The 21951-nt window shown below is 32.6% G+C and overlaps 1 protein-coding gene and 1 long non-coding RNA gene across 2 annotated transcripts; one reads left to right on the plus strand and one right to left on the minus strand.

The window, feature by feature from the left end:
* Positions 1-446: 446 nt before the first annotated feature.
* LOC129984382 (uncharacterized) lies at positions 447-10211 on the plus strand. Its single transcript, XR_008785483.1, has 3 exons — positions 447-669; positions 7208-7414; positions 8502-10211. It is a non-coding gene; the product is annotated as an uncharacterized LOC129984382 (long non-coding RNA).
* A 3511-nt stretch (positions 10212-13722) lies between these two features.
* On the minus strand, positions 13723-21179 carry LOC129984989 (putative uncharacterized protein DDB_G0290521). Its single transcript, XM_056094923.1, has 2 exons — positions 21101-21179; positions 13723-15041 (listed from the first exon to the last, which is right to left on the minus strand). The coding sequence occupies exons 1-2, from the start codon at positions 21177-21179 to the stop codon at positions 13723-13725; spliced, it is 1398 nt and encodes a 465-aa protein (XP_055950898.1).
* Between the last annotated feature and the right edge of the window lie 772 nt (positions 21180-21951).

The raw sequence follows: 21951 nt of genomic DNA on the forward strand, positions 1-21951 counted from the left end.
GACACTACCACACCCAGCACATTTCTGCTCCATCTACCATTTCTACTTGAGGACAATGCATTTAAAAAGTGCTCCAGGCCCACATTTGCGGAAATCTTCAAATGAATCGGATTTAGAACCAATAATCTTCTGATCTTAAGCCTAAATTCTATTACCAATACAATCTGTCTTAAGTACTTAATTATAAACAAAAAAGTAATTAATAATTCTATTTAAAATATTAATCAAATCTCATAAATCAAAATATTTCTGTGATGCTTAAAATCTTATAAACAATTCCACTTGGAATAGGAACTCATAGTTTGAAAAGTTATCATCGGGTTCATTGAAAAGTGCCGCTTGGGAGAAGTTAAAAATAAAAGAAGGAAACAATTGGAATGACAATTTTTCTGCTATAAAATGGAGATCTTTGGACTTTTTTCCCTTTCATTTCTTGTTGACACGAATACGTTTGATCGGTGAAACTATAAGCTGTGAAGAGGTAACTGAATGTCTGAAGTACAGTGGAATTGCCAAGGCAACGCTATTTCTTAAAAAATGAAATGGCACGTCTTGGTTCAATATTTTATTCTGTTGGATATGGATAGGAAATAGTTCTGCAGCATGTCTTGGAAGGATTTCACTAATTTCAATTGTCAACTCGGCATACGTTGTTCATATCTGAACGTGGTAAGTTTTTCAATTTTCTGTTTCTTTGGTCAACGTATTGTTTTTCAGTAAATATATAGCGTATTACAGTTGTTTAAAGGCTTCTAGTTTATTTCTTGCTTATCAAAATGAAATTTCGTAGTCTGCGTTTTACGTTATTCTTGTTGCACTATAGTGTCGTGACTAGGGATTGCAATACCGGACAAAAATTTCAATACCGGTATTCGGTATTTTTTAGATCTTAATACCGGGATACCGGTTTTAATACCGGTATTAGAAATTTTAGAAAAAGAAAGAAAACACAGGTGTTTCTTTGTTTAATTTGCCAGTTTTATAAGAAAGTGTAAATATCACAAAAAATATGTAACTTATACATTATAACAGTATATAAAGAATCGCAAAAAAGTAAAGAACAACTTATTTATTTAAATCACAGAGTGTAAATATCGCTATTCAGTCTGTGGTACTATTACAAATTTTTGAAATATGATCTTAAAAAACATAATGCATCAATTGTAATGTCATTAAGCCTGGAACGTAATTTTGTGCAAAAATTACCAGCTGTCGAAAACGCTCTTTCGGCATCTACGCTAGTTGGTGGCACTGTTAGCAATGCCCGATATACTTTTTCCAAGTATTTACCTCTAAATCCCTCATCTTCAAATAAATCAATTTCTCGTCAGATGGCTTTGGATATAGCTGATTTCTGTATTGTATTTTGGTTCGTTGAATTTTTTTTATTTATCGCTAATTCTAATTTTTGCTCAAGAGACAATTCCTTTTCACTATCGACATTAATGTCATAACTGATCTTCGATAACTGAACCGAATTCTTCTGAATGTGGATAGGTTTGTGGGTAAAAAATTTACTATAAACTTAATCAGATTTTAATTGGCTATTTTCTTTTCTTCTGTTTCATTTTCATTTTTAAAATCCTTATAATTATGTAAATACCGTAAGACATTTTCTATTTCGGTATGCCTTTCTTCTGTGCGATTTTTCAATGTAATATGTAATTCTTCAGATAGTGATGTGTGCCGTTCTTTCATGACTGCAACATGAAATTTATTGTTGCATTAGCTGTTAATAAATTAAAATCTCTCCGACATAATGCCTCTATAGTCAGTCTTATTGGAAGTAAAGCTGATATAGTTCTGGATATTAAGTCGAATTCACTATCTGAAAAATCAATTTACAGGTTTAAGTCGATTATTGCTTTTTGGATTGGATTTCTAAATTTCAAAAATCGTTCCATCATTAGGAGTAAACTGTTCCAACGTGTCTTAGAATCTATTATAATCTTATATTCTGTTTTATTTTCAGTTAGTATATATTTTTGTAATATGGCATTTTTTGTAGTTGAACGTGTAAAAATCTTAACAATTTTTCGAAATTTATAAATTATAGGAAGCTATTCTTCATGGGTTAATATTTCAGCCACATTAGCAATATCTTCTTCAACAATTACATTGTCAATATCACTCTCACTCTTACTCTCTTCAATGTCGAATCCAAAGTTTCTATATCCACAGCATTTGGATTCTTCTGTTCTTTCTTTATTTATTTTTTGGTATAATACATCAATTACTCCTAATTGAATTCCATGAGCATAGCACAATTGCTGATTTGCAGCAATCAACTTTCCAACTTTTTTCATAACTGTTGCTCTATTAGTCGTTATGGATACAATATCTTCTTTCAGGGATAATCCATGTTTCGCTAATTTAGATTTAAGCAATTAATTAAGCTATCAATTTGCTAATTAATTTCGCCCATTAGGGACACATAAAAACAAAAACGTATTTATTTTGCTTCGCTGGCGATCCCTGAACATATAGTGGAGATAATTTAAAAAATTTCTAGTAAATACCGAAAAACCGGTATTTAAACTTGTGAATACCGGTATTACAAAATTGTAAAATGGCTCAAAATACCGGTATTCGGTATCCCGGTATACCGGTATTGCAATCCCTAGTCGTGACTTTATATAAACTATGCTTTTCCTCATATAAAGCAATTATTACAATGTTGAATCTCTTAATTATAATTAACCAATTATTAATTATCAAGTTATTTCATTTTAATTGCAATTTCGTTCTATATTAGCGGCTCTACGGGTTAATTTATGTGGGAAAAATGTGTTGCAAGTCTTTATGAGACGGATAATCTCCATCCTAGAATTGTTGAATTTTTCCTTCTATTCTATATACCTTTGTATACTAGAAAAATTAATGTAATTAACAAGTAATGTTTTTCAAGAATATTTTTTGTAACATGTCATTTGAGAAGAAAATGCATGTTCAAACGCAATTACCTTTTTCTAGAATATATTTTGAAATTTTTTTAAATCTATTTATATATCAAGAAAAACATCTGAAGAATATATTGACTAATTTTCATTCGAATATTTTCATTCAAAAATTTAGTTAGTTTAGCTTGAAAATTTAGTTTAGTTACAGCACCTCCCCAGTTATATCTTAAATTTTCCCCTACCCAGTTAAGGGTTAATTGAAATATTTCATAGTGCTCGGATTCAACAAAATGCGAATTTCTGTGTAGAGTTGAAACTATTATTTTGATATATCTCGATTATTGTATGAACTGAATAATAAAAACTATAGTTCCTATTTTAAAATGCCCATTGCTTGATGCAAGTGAACTTCCACTTACTTGCATACTCGTTTATTTTTTGTATAAACATAACCGGTTAACTTTGAAGTTTAAATCGAGCAATCAACACCAATTTAAAAGATAAGGCATTACTTTCGTTGCCAAAATCAAGTCTTATTTCATACAATATTTTTTAAATATAAAGCTGCATTTTTAAATTCTAAATCGATATTTGTGAATTTGTTCCTTTTCATGATTGAATACTGTTTAATAGTGAAGAGATTTATTTTCAAATTTTTTATCGGTTTTGTGTAAGAATGTATGAATGTATTTATCATGAAAATCTGTAATAAAATGGTTGGTATATCTAGAAAATGTAAATGGCTTAAGCTACCTTTATCAATGATATTGATATGAACTAAAGAATAAGAGAATATAGAAAAATGAATCCAGAAAATGTTTAAAATTTCAACCAAGTCGAGATATCTCAATAGAATCAGCTACGACCCTCTTTCTCGTACAATAAATATAAATACAATCACTCAATGGTTTCTTATTAAAACGCCTTAATTTGATACTGGGGTGATAGTAAGGTCTCAAGCGTTGGAGGGTTTCGGGTTAGACCCTATTTTACCAAAGAACCGTCGTGTAAGCGGCTTTGGGGTACATTAAATCCTTTCGATTCAAACGTCCTCCAACTGGTGAGGTGTGGAAGTTTGAAGAGAGGAGGCCTTAGCTCAGGCGTCTCCTCATCATCTGACCCCTGTTCAAAAATTTGAGGTCCTTCTCAAAATACCCTTAGTGTTGCATTAAAAGCGGGGCATTAATATAACTAAACCAAAACGAGCCGAAACTGGGCTGAATTTATTTAGTCTTCTGCATCCAATTAACATTTGAACTCGCTCTTAAACCCTTAACTAAGGAGTTTTTAAAATCTAGCTACATATACTCCGTAAATAAGATTGAAGTTTTCCACAGGTTCTGACTTTACAAAATATGTATATATGGAAGTGCATGCGCACTAGAATAACTACTTAAAAATATAAAATTTCAAATGCATTGGAAGAAACATCTTTTTATCATTTGTCATAACTTATTGAGGTTACAATGACCCCCCCCCCCTTTGTTTGCCTCGGCTTAAGGGATAAAAAGAAATGAAGCAACAATTTCGAGCAGGTTAAATGTGGGAATCCTAAGTATTAAATGGGTCCTAAAATGCTATCAAAATTGATTGTGGCCTCTGATGCAAGTAAATAACGTTTAAGAAGGTATTTCAGTTAAAAACGAAAAGACCCTATGTATATCTTAAAGTTACGTGCAGAAAAATAATTTGCAGATGAAATAAAAAAAAGTTGTGTCATTACAAAAATTAACATATTTCTATATAATAAGAAATATTTCCGTAACCGACTTTTATTCCGGGTTTATACTCGGCCAGTGGGCAGCGTATACGTAGAAAGGCCGAAAAATGTTGTTCGGTCCGTGGCAAGTACTGGACTGAACAAACATGTTCAACGGGACAACATGCCGCTGTATTGTTATTTTTTCTTACGCTCAGGTGTGAAAATTATTGATAATTTATCACAGATTAAATCTGACATTTTTCGCTCTTTGTTCTTTCTGATGCGAGGCTCTGTTCATTTTATTTGCCATTTTTTTATAGTTTTCCAAATTTAGATATCTTGACCTTTTTAAATTTTACCATGCATCTTTCTGTAAATATCCATTTTAATACGATATGTAGTGAAAGAAATTGTGGAAAGCATAAATCAGTCTTTCTGCGCATGCGCTGCTTACTGGTCAGTCTTATAACTGACCGAATGTAAACCCAGCATTACGTAAAGTATCATTTATTAATTTTATTCGTCACCAAGTAACATTGGCAAGTTTTATTAGACAAAATCACTCTGAAGGAAGTTGAGAAAATGGCCATCTTGGCTTCTAATTTTTGTGTAAATATCTTGAATTACTTGCTTCTAGATTCCGATTAATTTCGGTAAATGATATTAAACTTCAACTTTTTTTCTGAGAAGTTCCCAACTTACTGCTTTCTTCTAGGAAATTCATTATTTTTTGTTCTTAGAAGAACATAGTTTCGATCTTCCTTTACATTTTCCTAAGGGATAAATTACATTTTCATCTGTTATAGTTGTTTAAACGGGAGCGTCCAAGTTTCACTATAAACATATTTGTATCGAGTTTTCCATTTTTGATTCTTCAACTATGCAGGGCTTGGTTGTAAGAATTCGGAACCGGTGGGTTTCAGGTTCGAGACTCGGTTCCACCGAAGAATCGTCATGTAAGCTGGACTAGTGCACGTTAAATCCGTCAGGGCCAAACGTCCTCCCTCTGGTGTGATGTCCAAGTTTGGAGAGGGGCTGCCTGCCAGCTGAGGTGTAGTCCTCATCATCTGACCGGGATTCAAAATTGCAAGGTCCGTCCCAAAATTGCCCTAGTGTGGCTTTAAACATAACTAAATCTCGGCAATAACGCTGCTAATCTTCTCTGTTGATTTACCAATTTGGAAAGAGTTCACTTTTGCAAGGCTTTATTTACATGTCATTCGGAGAACACTTGTCAACTATGGTTTTACTTTTGAAAATTCTGGCTTTTCATGTTCGGCATTGCCGAATTCTAATGTCGTACTTTTGAAATCTTGTTTAAGAGCTCCATGATGTTCTCTACCGATCTACTTAAATTCCCGGAACATGTAATGAAAGTTCCTGGTTATATGCGGGATTCCTGTAAATAAATACAATAAATTGTTCGTAATTTAATATAGTTTCTGTTCCAATTTTAGCAATTATGTTTGAACAACGGATTCGCCAAGTAATCTATAGATTTCCCATGAATTCCAACAACTTCCCCATTTCCAAATTAGCCTAACAGCCAACAATTCTAGACTGATTAAGATATTTTATTTTGAATTTTAATCGAATTTTAATAAAGTATCCATATTTTTATAACCTAAATAAACACTCAATTTTTTCAATTGTCCATATAAGTGTTCAGTAATTTCGCATAATTTCAGAACCATTTATTAAACAGGGATTAAAAATATATATTTTTGTTTACGATTTTTATTAATATAAAGATAGAAGGAATAAGAGAATTCATTTAAATATATAAGTAGCGTTTAAAGAAAAATATTTTGATGTAAATTTTAGCACTTATCTATGAAAATTGGAATTTTTCTACAGAAAATCTTTTTCTTTGTAACATTACAAGTTTAACATATCTTACAGTGCAACTGTTATCTAAGAATTATGTTCAAAAGTATTATTTTTTGCGTATAATATATAAAATTATCTATGAAACTTTGGAATTATTTCATCAATATTTAAATGAAACAATCGTAAATACACTTCTACAGTATTAAACAAATCCATAGCTCATTACATTCTGCATAACATAGCAAGAACTTATAATAAGCTTCATCAAGATATCTTCATTTCTGAGATGACCTTACTCGTACAGTAGAATTACGAAACACTAGTTCATGAAATATATCTAAAGCTTTTAAATGCTTAAACTATTGATATGTAATGTATCAAATAGTGCAAATTTTTATTCCAATTAATGCTTTCAACCAAGTCGGATACTTTAAGTTCTCTAAACGTCTGGAGAAGATTATAATATTGTTTTAAAAGACAATGAAAAATTCGTATCAAAGTGGCAGGAATATTTGGTTTCTATATTTTGATAGTTTTTTAAGCGAACAATAAATCGAATATATAAAACCAATCCCTGTCTGGCATACAGTTCGCTCACTTCATTTCATGTTATATCTAACCTGTGTTTAGAGGCTGATAAATTTCATTTTGAGGTCAACTAGTTTTGCCCTGATATATATGAAAACAGTATTGCCATACTGATAGTTTTAAGAAAAAATTGTTTTTCTATATCTTTTTTTAAATTGAAATTCAATTGCAATTTTTTTCTCTACAGATCATTTAGTAGTCCATCCACCATCCTTGTTGTACTGGAAAAGATAGTAAAATATGCTTCTTACCAAGGACATAAAATTCAATACAGAATGCAATACTTGCCTTTAATTGCGGGAAAGTGAAGCCTGGAGTCATCGACTGATAATCCGAAGGATCAAAACCTGTGTTCGAAATTGCTTTAAAGGCTGCATTAATTCCACCGACAGACGTAAGTAAAAGTATCTAAATTTCCACTGCTTGTCTTTAAAATATATAAAATATACATAACACGATTAAATTTTCATTCTGCTTAAAATGAATTAATAAATAGCTATGTGGGAACGGATACGTTTGGATATACTAGAGAATATAGAAAAGCTGAAGGATTAATTTGCTTCACGGAATCGAACATAAGCAACAATCTAGGAGGCATTGTCAAAAAATATTCATACGAATTTTAAAATTCTATACCTTGAGTAAATGTTAAATTTAAAAGTTTCGAGGGAATTTAATTGGGTCAAAAACTGTATAAAGAATTTAGCTTTAAAATCTAAAGAAGAAATCTGTAAGACAAATAGAATTAGTTCTGAATGTGCAAAAAAATTGTGGTGGCAAAATGTTCTAAACGAGTATAAATTCCGTTCTGGTTTCATTTTCGAAATCTTTAGGTACCCTCTCGAATGCTTATTCATAAGGCATCGAATTCCCAGTCCTTCAGAATCGGATCAATCTGTTTCATCGATATTAGATTCAATTATTTTTGCAAGTGTTGGAATTACTTTTGATAATGCAGTTTGTTGCAAAGTAATTTTAATGGCAACTATTGAGTTACTACTATGCAAATGAGATTGTATCGCCATCAAATTGGTGCTCATATTTGAAAATACTGAAATCTTCCTTGAGTGTCTGATATTATATTTATATATTTTTAAATCGACTTGGTTTCGAATCTTTTGAGCAAATATTAATATGAATATTTAGGATTATCCAATCCTTACTCGTATTAAGGCAAACTTATGTAATCCATTTATGAAGCAAATATTTATTTGCCGAAGGAAAACCAATAATCATCAGATATATTAGGGTACAATAATCATAAAGGGCCATTGATTAATATGAATTCTGGGACCAAAAACTTTAAGACTATATAATTAGCTTTAAATTCATATGCAAAGACCTGTTACAAATTAACTGTTCTGAAATTTAATTAGTGAAATCAAGTTTGGAGTGAGAAATGACTAAGTATAAATCTATTTTTATTGGTTTTAAACACTTAATTTGAATTGCTGTAGTACTTAATGGAATATTGTTTTCAGGTTACATTGGAAAACCTTCATCCCTAGCTGAGAGTGAATACTTGAAAGACTACATCTATTAAAAGCTGATTACTCCTAGTTGTATTTTTCTCCTGAAGCCAGCGAACTTTCCAAATCTGGAATTTATTACTCGCAAGTTATTTCAGATCTCGTACAAGCAGGAGCAGCAAATGCTTTGTAAAGAAGTCTAAATGGAATACTGGCTTGTCATGGGTGATATATTTTTCATTTAAATTTGCTTCAAGTTTTGAAAGTATTTTGAACATTTTTGGAGCAAGTTCACAATTCTATCTCACTGATCATTCAAAATATTAAGGATTGTAGAATTGTTATATTACATGTCCACGTAAAATCAACTTACTATCTAGGATTGGATATTGATCGCAAATGTACTGTTTTTGAATGAAAACATCTATGAAATAATTTAACTGGAACTATAAAACTGAAGCAGAAACTCGAATTTACAAATCCAAAGTTCAATTCGAGAGTACGTCCAATCAAAAGTACAAACTTAAATACAAAATCTTAATTTTGAATGGTGAATTATGTAGATACTGCTAGGAATGTTGAAAATCTCGTCCAGTATTGCATTAGTCCTTAAAACGTGCAAAAAATTTTCAAGATCAATTTTCTATGCAATAGTACTTGGCTATCTTTTAAGGGAATCCCCTTTGTACTCTTAACCGAGATATATTGGCAAGTTCATTCAATTTCCGTTAAATATCAAGGAGTATCATAGTTCATGTTCCATTATCCACAAATCTCGTACACACATAGTATTAAAATGCAGACAAAATCGTATCTTGTTTTGTAATCCAAGTTAAATAAGCTGAGATTATGTGGTGAAAATCCTTGTAAAATTATTGATACAATAATAATGGGTTTAAGGAAAGTAAATATTGGTCAAGCAGTACCAACTAGTCATTCTTCTTGAAACATGAATATTTGGAGAGAATTTCGCAAGCGGTATTCCTCGTGCGCGTTTCACAAATTATATTTTGAGCTATTAATTTCAAAGACGAAGCGCTTTCGTTAATAGGTCGGAAACCCACTAAAGCCTACACATTGGAGTATTCTCGAATTCCCTGCAGGCATCTTTTCAAAGCTCTTCTTAAACCCTGCTTGCCATTAATTTGCGCGTGAGTGTAAAATTAACTTAATGCTTCAGTTCTAATATAAGTGAATTTAGGTGTATAAAGAAAGTTTAAGTACAGGTGTTTCAAAATCGGATTTTTCCAATGTTAAAAGTATGAAGCTAAGTTTCTTTATAAAAATGAAGCGCAAGCCCTAGGAATATAGGGAAAGGTTTCTTAAAACAGTAGGTTTCGATGTCAAATGGGAGATTTTTCAGGGAGTATGGGGCGCAATCATTAATGGCGAAAACATCCGATATTGTCAAATAAAATTAAAGTTCAAACATTCAACTCGAGTAGAAATATTTGATTAATATTTTACAGAACTAACATCTAACCATTTTATTTCTATGTATTATTGTTTCACTTTATCTTGCGTTAATAAATAGGGTCGCGAGATTTTCGCATAAAAATGGATTTGACTGTCTTGTAAACGGGTCCTCAACGGGGAAATTGCCCTCAAATAAGATGTTAAGGAGAAAGGGGAAGCAGATGAGAAGTCTAATTTTTCCATACTTAGGGAAAAGTGGAGGGCGGGATAGGTGCCAGCCGGCTGGTAATAGGAAGGGAGTGCGATTGCCCAAGTTGGGGTTCACCCTTTACCTCTTCATATTATAAAGAAGCTTATCTTTCATACTATCTTATACTTTCATACTTGGAAACAAAAATTCAGGTTCTAGAAAACGGGTTAGCGAAAAATCGTTTGTAGTTTCCTATTGCTGATAGGTCAGTTTACGCTTTTGTTTGTCATACAAAAAAAATTAATCTTTATCAAGACATATTGATAAAAAAATAACAGTTCAATAGAGGTAAAGTAAATTTAAAATTTTAGCAAAATATTTGCTTTTGCTAAACTTTTTGCTAAAAGCGGAATTATATCAATTTTTTAGGAGTTTCGTAGATGCTTTACCCGGTACGTTCTGAATATTCATTCTAAAAAAGAATGGCTAGTCGGTAGCTGTATATCCAAATTCTTGCATTCATTAAGCCAAATTGAAATAGCAATTTACGTATTTTGCGAAATGCCTTGTTAAATATAATTTTCAAGTTATTTGAGAAATTCTGAACCTTATTTATTCAAAACTTACTTTTTACAAATGCAAAAAGTCAAATTGAATATTTTATTACAGAAATTCATTAACTAGATAGGGATTTGATCCTAAAACATATTAGTCCAAATACATCTAGAACCAACATAAACATACTCCTTATTGCAATTTAGGAATTATTATGCCTGTTAACATGGTTTGCTGCTGTCTTGCATAGTGATACATTATGGAATGTTTCAGTATTTATTCCCTTAATCTAATTAGATGCATAATTGACGGAATATAAGGAATCCCTTTTAGCACCTTGATTCTTCAGGTATCGCTACACCAATTTTTCTGGAAAATTAATCCGAGATTTCTTTGTGCTATTTTGTGCGACATTTTTTTAATTGTGCTAAAAATCTCAACTATACAGCTCCCAAAAATATCTCCAAGAAATTGATCACGACTATTTGCGATGTTGTATAAAGAAAAATACATATTGAGCTATATTTCAGAATTCATGAAATTGCAGTTTATAGAAATCAATGAAATTATAAATATATTCACTCAATTCTCTGTATTTTTGAAGACTGTCCATAATTTTCAAAGCACTGTTCTATATACTGAAAAATTAGTTATGCTAATTATTTCTGGAGAATGTCCATTTTCTAATATCTAGATTAAGTAAACCAGTATTAAAAAATTCACATCAGTTCAAAATCACTTTCGTCGTATGCAATTTGACGTATTTAAATGCATAATTGTCCCGAGCTGAAACTGATCTTGGTGATTATTCAAATGGTTCTCCGGTTTACTTACAAGTATACAATTTTATACATTAATATATTTGTTGAAATGTTAGGAAATGTTCGACCAAGCTATAAGTATAATTTAAAAATCCCTTAATTGCATAAATCCATTAAAAACAAATTGTAAATGGATATTGTCCAATTTCAGACGGATATTCAATTTACAATTTTTATAAGCGAACTTTCTTTACATATGGTTTTTAACGAAACGGAAGTGGGAAATCTAATATTTTAAAACGAATGGAACAGAAAAAACATATTAAAGATTAACAGTGCATTAGTCATTGATTAATTCCAATTAGCCAAAATGGCTTTCATTAAAATACTCTATAAAATTATAAAACTGAATTTTTTGAAACGATTCATTGTAAAATATTTGAAAGCTAACAATCTAACAAATGTTCTTGCAAATACGTAATGAAATATTTTGTCTTTACTTTTTGGATTGAAAGAAACTCTTAAAATGTTGTATTCATCAGCCCTGAGAAGCGGGAATTCCACTGGTTATTTTAAAGTTGAATGCTCCAAGAAAGATTATAAGACGATAATCTTTGCTACAATTGAAGTTCAGTAACTTTTGAAAATCGGAGAAGTGTCGACTTTACAATTTGAACCCCTTTTTGATATGGTTATCTTTATTACTTCAAATAATTTCTTGAAATTTCTATTGAATTTGTTTGAAACAAATTTGTTATTGAAAATCAATTCTTTAAAATTGATATCAACAAATTACTTTTAGCCATATTTCTCATTCGAGAAGCACAAAATTAATTTGATAGCCTGAAAAGCTTGTTATTATTTTAAATGCAACAGGCTTGGTAAGATTGAACTGCTCCAGTACAGTATTGAATGAAATCTGTTTTTGTATTTGCTATAAAGCTGCTAATTCATAGCACTTTAATTTGTGTTACTAGATCGAGTATATTTGTGCATTGTCAATGCTTATACGAATAACCTCATGAAGATGTGTAATATGAACATTGTTATATTTAATGAAGCATTAAGATTATGCTTTAAATTGCAAACTTTTGCTTAAATTTCCAGAAATCTGTTTAACCTTGTTCAAACTGTTCGAGTTGCTAAACTATTCCTAAACTGGTGTAAAATATTCAAACGGAGTATACGACTGGGTGAATTTGTAAATTTTGTACCTATTTAATGCCTATTTATGTGAATTTCAACTTAGGATATTATGTATTTCCATGTCTATACTTGTGAAGTACTGCTAATTTTCTGATGCAAACACTTACAGAATAATAGTTTCAATATTTTACAATTTTTAAAAATTTTGTTCTTGTATTCTAAGTAATGTATGTCTTATCTAAAATGATTTCAGTATTTAGATCAAGTATTTCTGCACTCGACATTCCAAAATTTTAAAATTCCTTTCTCTTGCAAAATTTAGTTTAATGTTAGACAAATTCTATTTGAATTGAAAAGGCTTTTAATTATTACATTTTCAGTTTCATTGCTGTGAGATGCATAATTTGCTGTTTCAAGAAAATGCACCCATTGTTAAAGCTAATTTGAGTCTTGGAATTAGTTGGAATGTGGTGGTACCGAATATGCACTAATCTGTCACAAAGACGTCAAGCAAAACATGCTTGATAGTTGTTACATATAAGATTGCATAAATTATGATTGGTCTCGTGCAACAATTCTTTTACTGAAAAATATGGAACATTAATCTATCTACATCTTTTGGCCTCAAATACTTTTGTTCTAACTTGGGTGCACCACTGGATATCTAATATGGCCGATGGTGTTCTAGTATTTATAATTTCAGCTTCAAATGGGACCCCTGACTGTAAATATCGTTCATTGTTATGTCTTATTAAACAGAATTTCTTTCATTTGTTACCCGTTTTAGTTCATTCATCCTATTATTGAATTTTCCCTCTTTTGCCCATCCTTTTATGTAAAGTATCGCTTCGTATTTACAATGGAGTCTACGCATAAGTACTTAACTTTTATACTGTTGAAAATTCAATTGTATCGCATGAAATTGCAAACAAAAAGTTACCATAAACTTTGCAACCTGAACAAAGTAGTGTCTTTTTTTTATATCGCATTTCATTCTGGTCCTCGGTGCTACTATATCATGCAACGCAAGCTTTTCTTTGTGGTTGACTAGATTCTGTTTGAATCGGGTTTTACAAATATATATCTAGAAATTGTTTATAACCGAGAAATCGGAAAAATTAGACATAGCATAATAGATTTGAAATAGTCTTGGGTGTTATTCTCATTACAAAACAGATTCGTACAAATTCTGCAGCCTTACTTCAAATCGAAACAAAGCATTGTGAAATTGTCTTTTGCTTGTTGTCCATATCGTAAAGTGCCATAGGATTTTAATGCTGCAGGTGTGAGCCACATTTTCTTGATTGCAATTTAACCTTATTTCTAAAGATTGCAGTTGATAATATGAGCCTGTTATGGAGTATGCTACACGATTTATTCTCGATTCGTTCTTGTAGCTCCAGGAATACCGGTTTCTAAATCTTCTGAAAGTAGACGCAGGAGTTTGTGCAGGAGTTTGTGCAGGAGTTTGTGCAGGAGTTTGTGCAGGAGTTTGTGCAGGAGTTTGTGCAGGAGTTTGTGCAGGAGTTTGTGCAGGAGTTTGTGCAGGAGTTTGTGCAGGAGTTTGTGCAGGAGTTTGTGCAGGAGTTTGTGCAGGAGTTTGTGCAGGAGTTTGTGCAGGAGTTTGTGCAGGAGTTTGTGCAGGAGTTTGTGCAGGAGTTTGTGCAGGAGTTTGTGCAGGAGTTTGTGCAGGAGTTTGTGCAGGAGTTTGTGCAGGAGTTTGTGCAGGAGTTTGTGCAGGAGTTTGTGCAGGAGTTTGTGCAGGAGTTTGTGCAGGAGTTTGTGCAGGAGTTTGTGCAGGAGTTTGTGCAGGAGTTTGTGCAGGAGTTTGTGCAGGAGTTTGTGCAGGAGTTTGTGCAGGAGTTTGTGCAGGAGTTTGTGCAGGAGTTTGTGCAGGAGTTTGTGCAGGAGTTTGTGCAGGAGTTTGTGCAGGAGTTTGTGCAGGAGTTTGTGCAGGAGTTTGTGCAGGAGTTTGTGCAGGAGTTTGTGCAGGAGTTTGTGCAGGAGTTTGTGCAGGAGTTTGTGCAGGAGTTTGTGCAGGAGTTTGTGCAGGAGTTTGTGCAGGAGTTTGTGCAGGAGTTTGTGCAGGAGTTTGTGCAGGAGTTTGTGCAGGAGTTTGTGCAGGAGTTTGTGCAGGAGTTTGTGCAGGAGTTTGTGCAGGAGTTTGTGCAGGAGTTTGTGCAGGAGTTTGTGCAGGAGTTTGTGCAGGAGTTTGTGCAGGAGTTTGTGCAGGAGTTTGTGCAGGAGTTTGTGCAGGAGTTTGTGCAGGAGTTTGTGCAGGAGTTTGTGCAGGAGTTTGTGCAGGAGTTTGTGCAGGAGTTTGTGCAGGAGTTTGTGCAGGAGTTTGTGCAGGAGTTTGTGCAGGAGTTTGTGCAGGAGTTTGTGCAGGAGTTTGTGCAGGAGTTTGTGCAGGAGTTTGTGCAGGAGTTTGTGCAGGAGTTTGTGCAGGAGTTTGTGCAGGAGTTTGTGCAGGAGTTTGTGCTACTTAAAGAGGGCAAAAGGAGCAATCTGAATTCAAATGATAAAATACTTAACAAGGGAGATGATTGACTCGCTTAACGCTGGACTCGTTTCGGAATGGAATTTGTATGGGAAACTTACTAACCATCTTTCCTTCAAACATTTATTGTTTTATAATCAATATTCTGATTCCATAGACGTATAGTATTCAACTTAAATTTTGTCTTGGGTAGATTAAGTTCCCAATTAAAAACTCAGTCGAAAGTAGATTACGCGTTTTCTTGGTTCTGTGTGTGCATTTGCGCACGCAGAATTTTGTTTCATTGTCCATAGCTTAAAGATTTAGTAAATTTTAGGCTGCTCACCTCATCAACTGGATCATTATCTCTACTTCAATAAATGCAATACTTAATCATTCAAATCTGTTTACTTGTGTTTCCTTTGGAATTCTTTGCTTTCTAAATGGTTCTTTTATAATAGACTGCTGAACGTTTCATATGAATTATTCCTTTTTTGGGAAAATTTAATTACTTTATTTTTTAGTTTGGAATAAACGCAAGAATTGAATCAGGTTATTTGAATTATTTCATTGACCTCGGTTTTTTTGCTCAAACGAACATCGCTTCAAAACTTACCAAGGCGAGAAACGACTACGAAAGATGATTTTCAGATGTTGGACTTTTCCAAACAAGAGGAAAATAAAATGAGTAGCATTTGGTACATTTGATATTAGAAATACAGTTAAGAGTGTAATTTAAGTATAAAAGGATTTTTTATAAGCATAAAGTGTTCTCAATTAAGTCTAATAAACTTAGGTATACTTTTTACTGTGGATGTTCTTTCTCTGAACTCATTGATATTGAATCGGATATGGACAAATACAAATATTATATAATAATCTCCCTTGCACCAAGTTAAAAATAATAATAAAGGCTAATAACAGTTGAATAAATAAAAAGGGTTAACAAATTTCGCCTAGAAGCGCGCTTTTTAATTTAAATTATGGGCGACAACTAAATATTGAGCACCATTTAGAACCATCTAAGCTTCGGTTAATGTAGAACTACATTTTAGCTTTTGCTCCAGTTGAGATTCGTGAATATTCGTTTTATAGTATAAATTATTGTTAAAATAGAATTAAATGAGTTTTTTCAATTTCTATCGTATAACCAAACTCGATCAGACTGGGGGCGTTCCAAATAAACGACAGGTATGAATTAGCTGCAAATAGGATATTGTGTTCATGGAGTTAAAATCTTTATTTCTGGAAGCCTTCTAGTATTTTAGGTGGTATATTAAATCTGAAAATACATGTCGCTCGATAAACGTGTAATTGATGCGATTGAAGAAAAGGAAATTAAAGAAAAAATAATAAAATATGGTGCTGTCGGAAGTAAAAGCTGTGTTTAATGAAGACGATTTTGTGCAATAGAATAGTGGATGGCAGTTTAAGAAATATTAAGGGGATTTATGGTGACTATTACAAGAGTATAGTACAGAAATTTCTCTTCAGACTTGTGGATATTCGTTGTGATAAAGCATTCTTAAAAAAATAAAAACGTGTAAAGGTGCTTAAAATTAAATCGGTAAAGTACAATTCCAATTTTTAACTTTCGGAATAAATTTCTGTAAGTCGGTATATTTAATTAAAATTAGCTTGCCAATTTGATTTTGAAATTAACTTTAAAATAATAAATCTTGGAGAAAGTGAGAATAAATCTTGGAGATCAGTGTCTTCGAGAAAGACAATGATCTGTCACGCGATAAATTGCTCCCTTGCTGAAATCAGAGCTTCAGGGTGTAGCCGTCCCCTCGGAAAGACGCCTCCCTATTTACATCCTAAAACTAAGCAATTAACCGTTATTAAAATAGATAACATTTTGATATTTTAATATAAACTCGGACGTTTTGGTACGCGCTCAAGATTTCGCCAATATTTGGTAAGTATATGTTCCAATGCCAGACCAGACCAACCTCGCCACACTGAAAGGTCCAAAACAACTCAAATTGCTCGCCTTAGAATCGCTGACTTTCGCTTTGTTGTATCTTACTGTAGCTTTAATAAATAGTATAGTATAATACATTTAATAATTTTACATTAAAGCAATAAATAAATATCTTAAGAAAGCAAAGAGAATTTGACAGGATAAAGCAATCGATAAAACCAAATAACCCATTCCTAGAAAGCCTAAACGCGCTTCAAGATTATAAATTTTAGACGATTTAATATTTTTTCATTAGATACAGGAAGCCAAATCGATTAAAATCGACCGACCTTTCCCTGATCAGTATATAGAATGAATCTATAAACACTATCTCATAAGCTAAACTTCGCGGATAAGGTGAGGATTCTTGAAAGAACCTTGGAGGGTTAGGAAACGATTTGTAATTAAAATATAGTTTATATAAACCCCCACTTTACGCGAGGCAACCGATAGATTCTAAGTATTAAAGCATCTATACATATGGATTATTCCTTGGCAGAAATTTTTTCCTAAATCAATCGTAAATTTAACCAATTAGCTTTTATTAATAATACTGATGTTTAAATGATTGCATTCTAAAATAATACAAGAATTTAGTATTTAAATAAATTGTTTTCTTCGTTATTTTTTGGTGAATCTATAAAATTGAATTTCGGCAGATTTTTCTGCTCGGCATTCGTTGTAGGCATTATAAAAAAATGCAAACCAACATCAACTTGCATTCTTTTCTGAACATATATCGCTAACTGCTCCAGGAGTGGTAGAATCTCCCATCTCGCTTCAAGGCATGCAACAATGATCAGTGGTAAGGTCGTGCCAAGCTTTACAGGCTTTTTCGAAGGTGCTTAATATTCCATTACTAGTATTCGAAGGACTGCATCCTCTGAAGATAAACATCGAGTCGTGTCAAGTTAATAGTACAAGTTTTTTATATATCCATATCGGCCAAATTATGTTCTGTACTGTAAGTTGTGTTAATAAAAAATTAGTCTGTAAAATTTTGAGTGCTATGTAATTGTTAATCTTAATTTTATTACAAAGTCATCTAAACTTTGGCGGAATAAAAAGGCAAGTCCTTGCCCCCTTGGTGTGAGTGTGGAGTCCTTGCCCCCTTGGTGTGAGTGTGGAGTCCTTGCCCCCTTGGTGTGAGTGTGGAGTCCTTGCCCCCTTGGTGTGAGTGTGGAGTCCTTGCCCCCTTGGTGTGAGTGTGGAGTCCTTGCCCCCTTGGTGTGAGTGTGGAGTCCTTGCCCCCTTGGTGTGAGTGTGGAGTCCTTGCCCCCTTGGTGTGAGTGTGGAGTCCTTGCCCCCTCCCAAGCCTTTTTTATAAGTAGCGCTTTTCACCCGAAGCTTGGAGATCAACTTTGCTAGCTAGTTCATCGACAGGCTTCTCTAAATTTGGATGTCCATAACTATGAAATAAAATTAATGGGTTCTTTATAGAAAACGTCTGGACAATGAGGAGAGTACGAAATAAAAGGTACCAACTATCAGGGAAGGAAAGTGTCAAATCGTGTCTTATCTCTAGTGGATACGGTTTTTATAATACTAATGCAATATTGAGTACCCTGATGGAACCTGTTAAGCTTGGCGTGACCTCTTTCACTGGTCACTGTTGCGTGCTTTGAAGTGAGACGGAAGATTCCATCATCCGAGGAACTATTAGTGGTATTATGTTCAGAAATCGACGTAAGTGGGATTTGGTTTGTTTATAGCCATTGTAAAAAGCACATGCCATAGTAGGAAATGAGTTGGAATTCAATTTTATACGATTCTCCCCTCTCAAATGAATGTATCTATTAAAGGAATGAACAAAAATTTAAATTTATGATCACTTATTTTTTATTGGAATCATTTGAACATCTGTTAGTAAAATACATGATACAATGATAGCCAATATAGTTTTTTAGAATATTCAAATTTCTTGTAAATTTTAATTTAATTTCATTTTCCCTTTTTTAAGTCCATCGTAGTTAAAAAATAGGATAGAGAAATTGAAATGTACCCATTATAGAGGTTCCGAGGTAGAGACTGCGTTTTACTTAATGCTAGTCGATTTCAATTTCGTGCCCTGAAATTCTGTTTATCGTGTGTATGAACCTTTTTATTGACAGTTCTATAATGTTGCAGCACTAATAGAAACGGAACCGTACGACACATTTTTTCTAAATTTCGCGATACTTTATATTCGTCTTGTAAACTGCAGATATTAAACCATCCTTTAGCTTTAAACATCGGAAGAAAATTTGGAGCTTAAGTATTGAATGAAACAAATAAAACAGTTGTTTAATTTTCAACAAAGATTACATTACAATTCTTTAAAAGTTATGGAAAAATTGCTCGATTATCAAATTAGTATAATTAAAGACAATGTTTAGGAATTTTAATGAGGGAAAAAATCATTTTTGCATTACGATATTTTCGGGTCGTTATGGCTGGGAAGTCAAAATTCAACCAAACTTTTAATTTAAATTCTAATTAAATATTAGATGTTCATAGGTCAATTTTACCACTCCCCAAAGTATCACGCCTGATGTTAAATTCCTATCTTTGAATTTGTCTTCAATTTTCTAAGAATTATTTTAAATCGTAAAAGTTGCTTGATATTTTGCATACCACGGTAAATAGATTGTTACAAATACATTTGGGGATGGGGAAATGCTTCCGATTTTCTCTACACTTCCATAGATTGATGCCGCATGCATAAATCTTAAATATAATGGATTCACTTATAATAAAACTAATAAAGTTGGCATCTTCTGGCCAAACTTTATGGGATTAACTTTAGGGAAAACGAATTAAAGATGTAATGAAGATGAAACAGAAATGTCTTACTGTTTGAAGCTCCATCGCCACACTATACAATTAATAGAATCCAATAAATAAAATCTTGGAGAAAAACTATTTAAGTGATAAGGAAACGATAAGCAATTATGTTCATGTAGGAATATAGAGCTTGTAGAAAATTGTATACTTGTAATAAGTTTTCCAATTATATGCACATCAATAAATGCGTCAATGAATATATACCATTTAAGATTCAAAACTGATATCCACATTACTTTTTCGAAATGTTTTGTATGCTTAAAATTGATATAGGAGTGGATATTGTTGGTGAAAAAGGGGAAATTATTTTGAACGGCACTTCTCACTTTAAAATTCTTATTTAATCTAAAATCTTATTTTCTGTGTCAAATTTTCTCTTATCTGTGCTTTGGTTATTGCGAAAGAACCTTGATCTCTTTAAAGATGGCTCCAATTTCAGACTAGTTGTATTTTGACTTTTCAGATTGCAATGATTTTATAAGCGACCTTAATGTTTATTTGGTTTAATTTAGTAATATTCTAGAAAACAACATTGCAACGGGGCATTAATTTCAAGTTGCGAATTATTTTTTGTTAATATTTTGTGCTTTGTCGACGTCTTTTTTTTTCTATTTGACGAATCAATTGAAGCATTGATTTTCTAACAGTGTTAATTTGGCTTCAAAATTGCCAACAAAATGCAGCGACTTTAAAATGATTAAATATCGAATTCAATCTTACTCAATATTGCCACTTTTCGAATAAAAATACTTTTAGCGAAACATGGGTAAAATTAGCGAAAATCTTTAGAATGACTTTCGTTTGTGAAATTTGTATCCTTGCTCAAAGCGCTTGAGCTTATAAACCGATAATGGGCAAATGTTTGAGTGACATTATAACGTGATTTCTGCTTTAGTTGCAATATTGATGAAATAGTTGCTAACAAACATCTCGGAAACCTGTAATTTTTGGACAGTGTACCAAGAAATTTAATTCCTACCGTGTTTAAGTAATTCAGTTCCAGTTTTTCCTTCGATAAGCGCATTTGAATTTCGCTGATAATCGAGGGATTAATGTTCAATAGTGGCCGGTAATGCATTCTGGTATTGCCTACTGGCTCCAATCCATTATTGCTACCTGCGTTTTCATTGTGAGCTATTTACTAGTAGAGGACATTTACTCAAATTCAATTTGTTGCTGTATTAAGAACATAATCTAAATTGTTGGAAAGTAGCACCTTTTTAGAGTTTATGGAATCGTTTATTCAGAACGATGTCGTTGATTATCAGTTTTTACCTCTTGAAGCAATGTGCGTTTTCTCTAGAGGGTTCTTTGTTTGCAAGGATCCAGTGTCATCAAGCGTAGTGTCTTCCATCTTGCTAGGTGGGGTTGCTCATCAGCGGCCCCATCAAGTTTCCCACATGGCCTTTGTCGAGGTTGGGTTATCGCACAGTATCAACATTCATCTTTTTTTAAATTACAATTCCATCCCAAAGAATTTTTACTAGTTTTTTTCGCGGTACCTGAAGTTTCTGAGATTCGGCATGCTTCCTCCACATTTTTTTTAAAGTGAATGTAGTCTCAATGGAATCGGAATTTTAGAGGCACTTTGAATTTAAGGATGATTCGATTCCAGAAACAACTGCGAGTCGTACTGCTAAATTTCAAGGCTAAATATTTTATTTGAGGAATTTACTATTTGTTACAAAGCAATGAAATATCTTCTATTTAGCGTTAACAAATAGATATCCCATAATTCGCTGCTTAATAATGACGATACAAATATAACGCAAGTTCTAAAGAGAATAAATTTTCGTATCATTCAGTTGGTACCATTTCAAATATAAAATTAAAGCGACATATTTAGTAACATTTGCACTCTTGTTTGTATTAACAACTTAAATAAAGCAAGAAATTTCCCATAAACGTTATCATCCTTTTAAAACAGCAGATCACATAGTCGAATATGACGATTTGTTTTGGAAGAAAGCATAATGCAGCGTTTTTATAGCTTCATCTGTTGTCTATTTGTACCTATGTAATAATATAGCAAATGAGTGCCCTTTCTATTCGTTTTCAGCGATCAATCTTTAATTCACTCTTTCCACAATAGAGTGGGCCGTGGTGGCCTGGTGGTCCAATCTGGG

This window comes from Argiope bruennichi, chromosome 9 (assembly GCF_947563725.1).
Source record: "Argiope bruennichi chromosome 9, qqArgBrue1.1, whole genome shotgun sequence".
NCBI lineage: Eukaryota > Metazoa > Arthropoda > Arachnida > Araneae > Araneidae > Argiope > Argiope bruennichi.

Coding starts and splice junctions, on each gene's coding strand:
- LOC129984989 (XM_056094923.1), bottom strand. CDS start 21,179: ATGGAAGACACTACGCTTGATGACACTGGATCCTTGCAAACAAAGAAC. Junction 15,042..21,100: donor AACGCACATTGCTTCAAGAG/GTAAAAACTGAT, acceptor GCCCTCTTTAAG/TAGCACAAACTCCTGCACAA.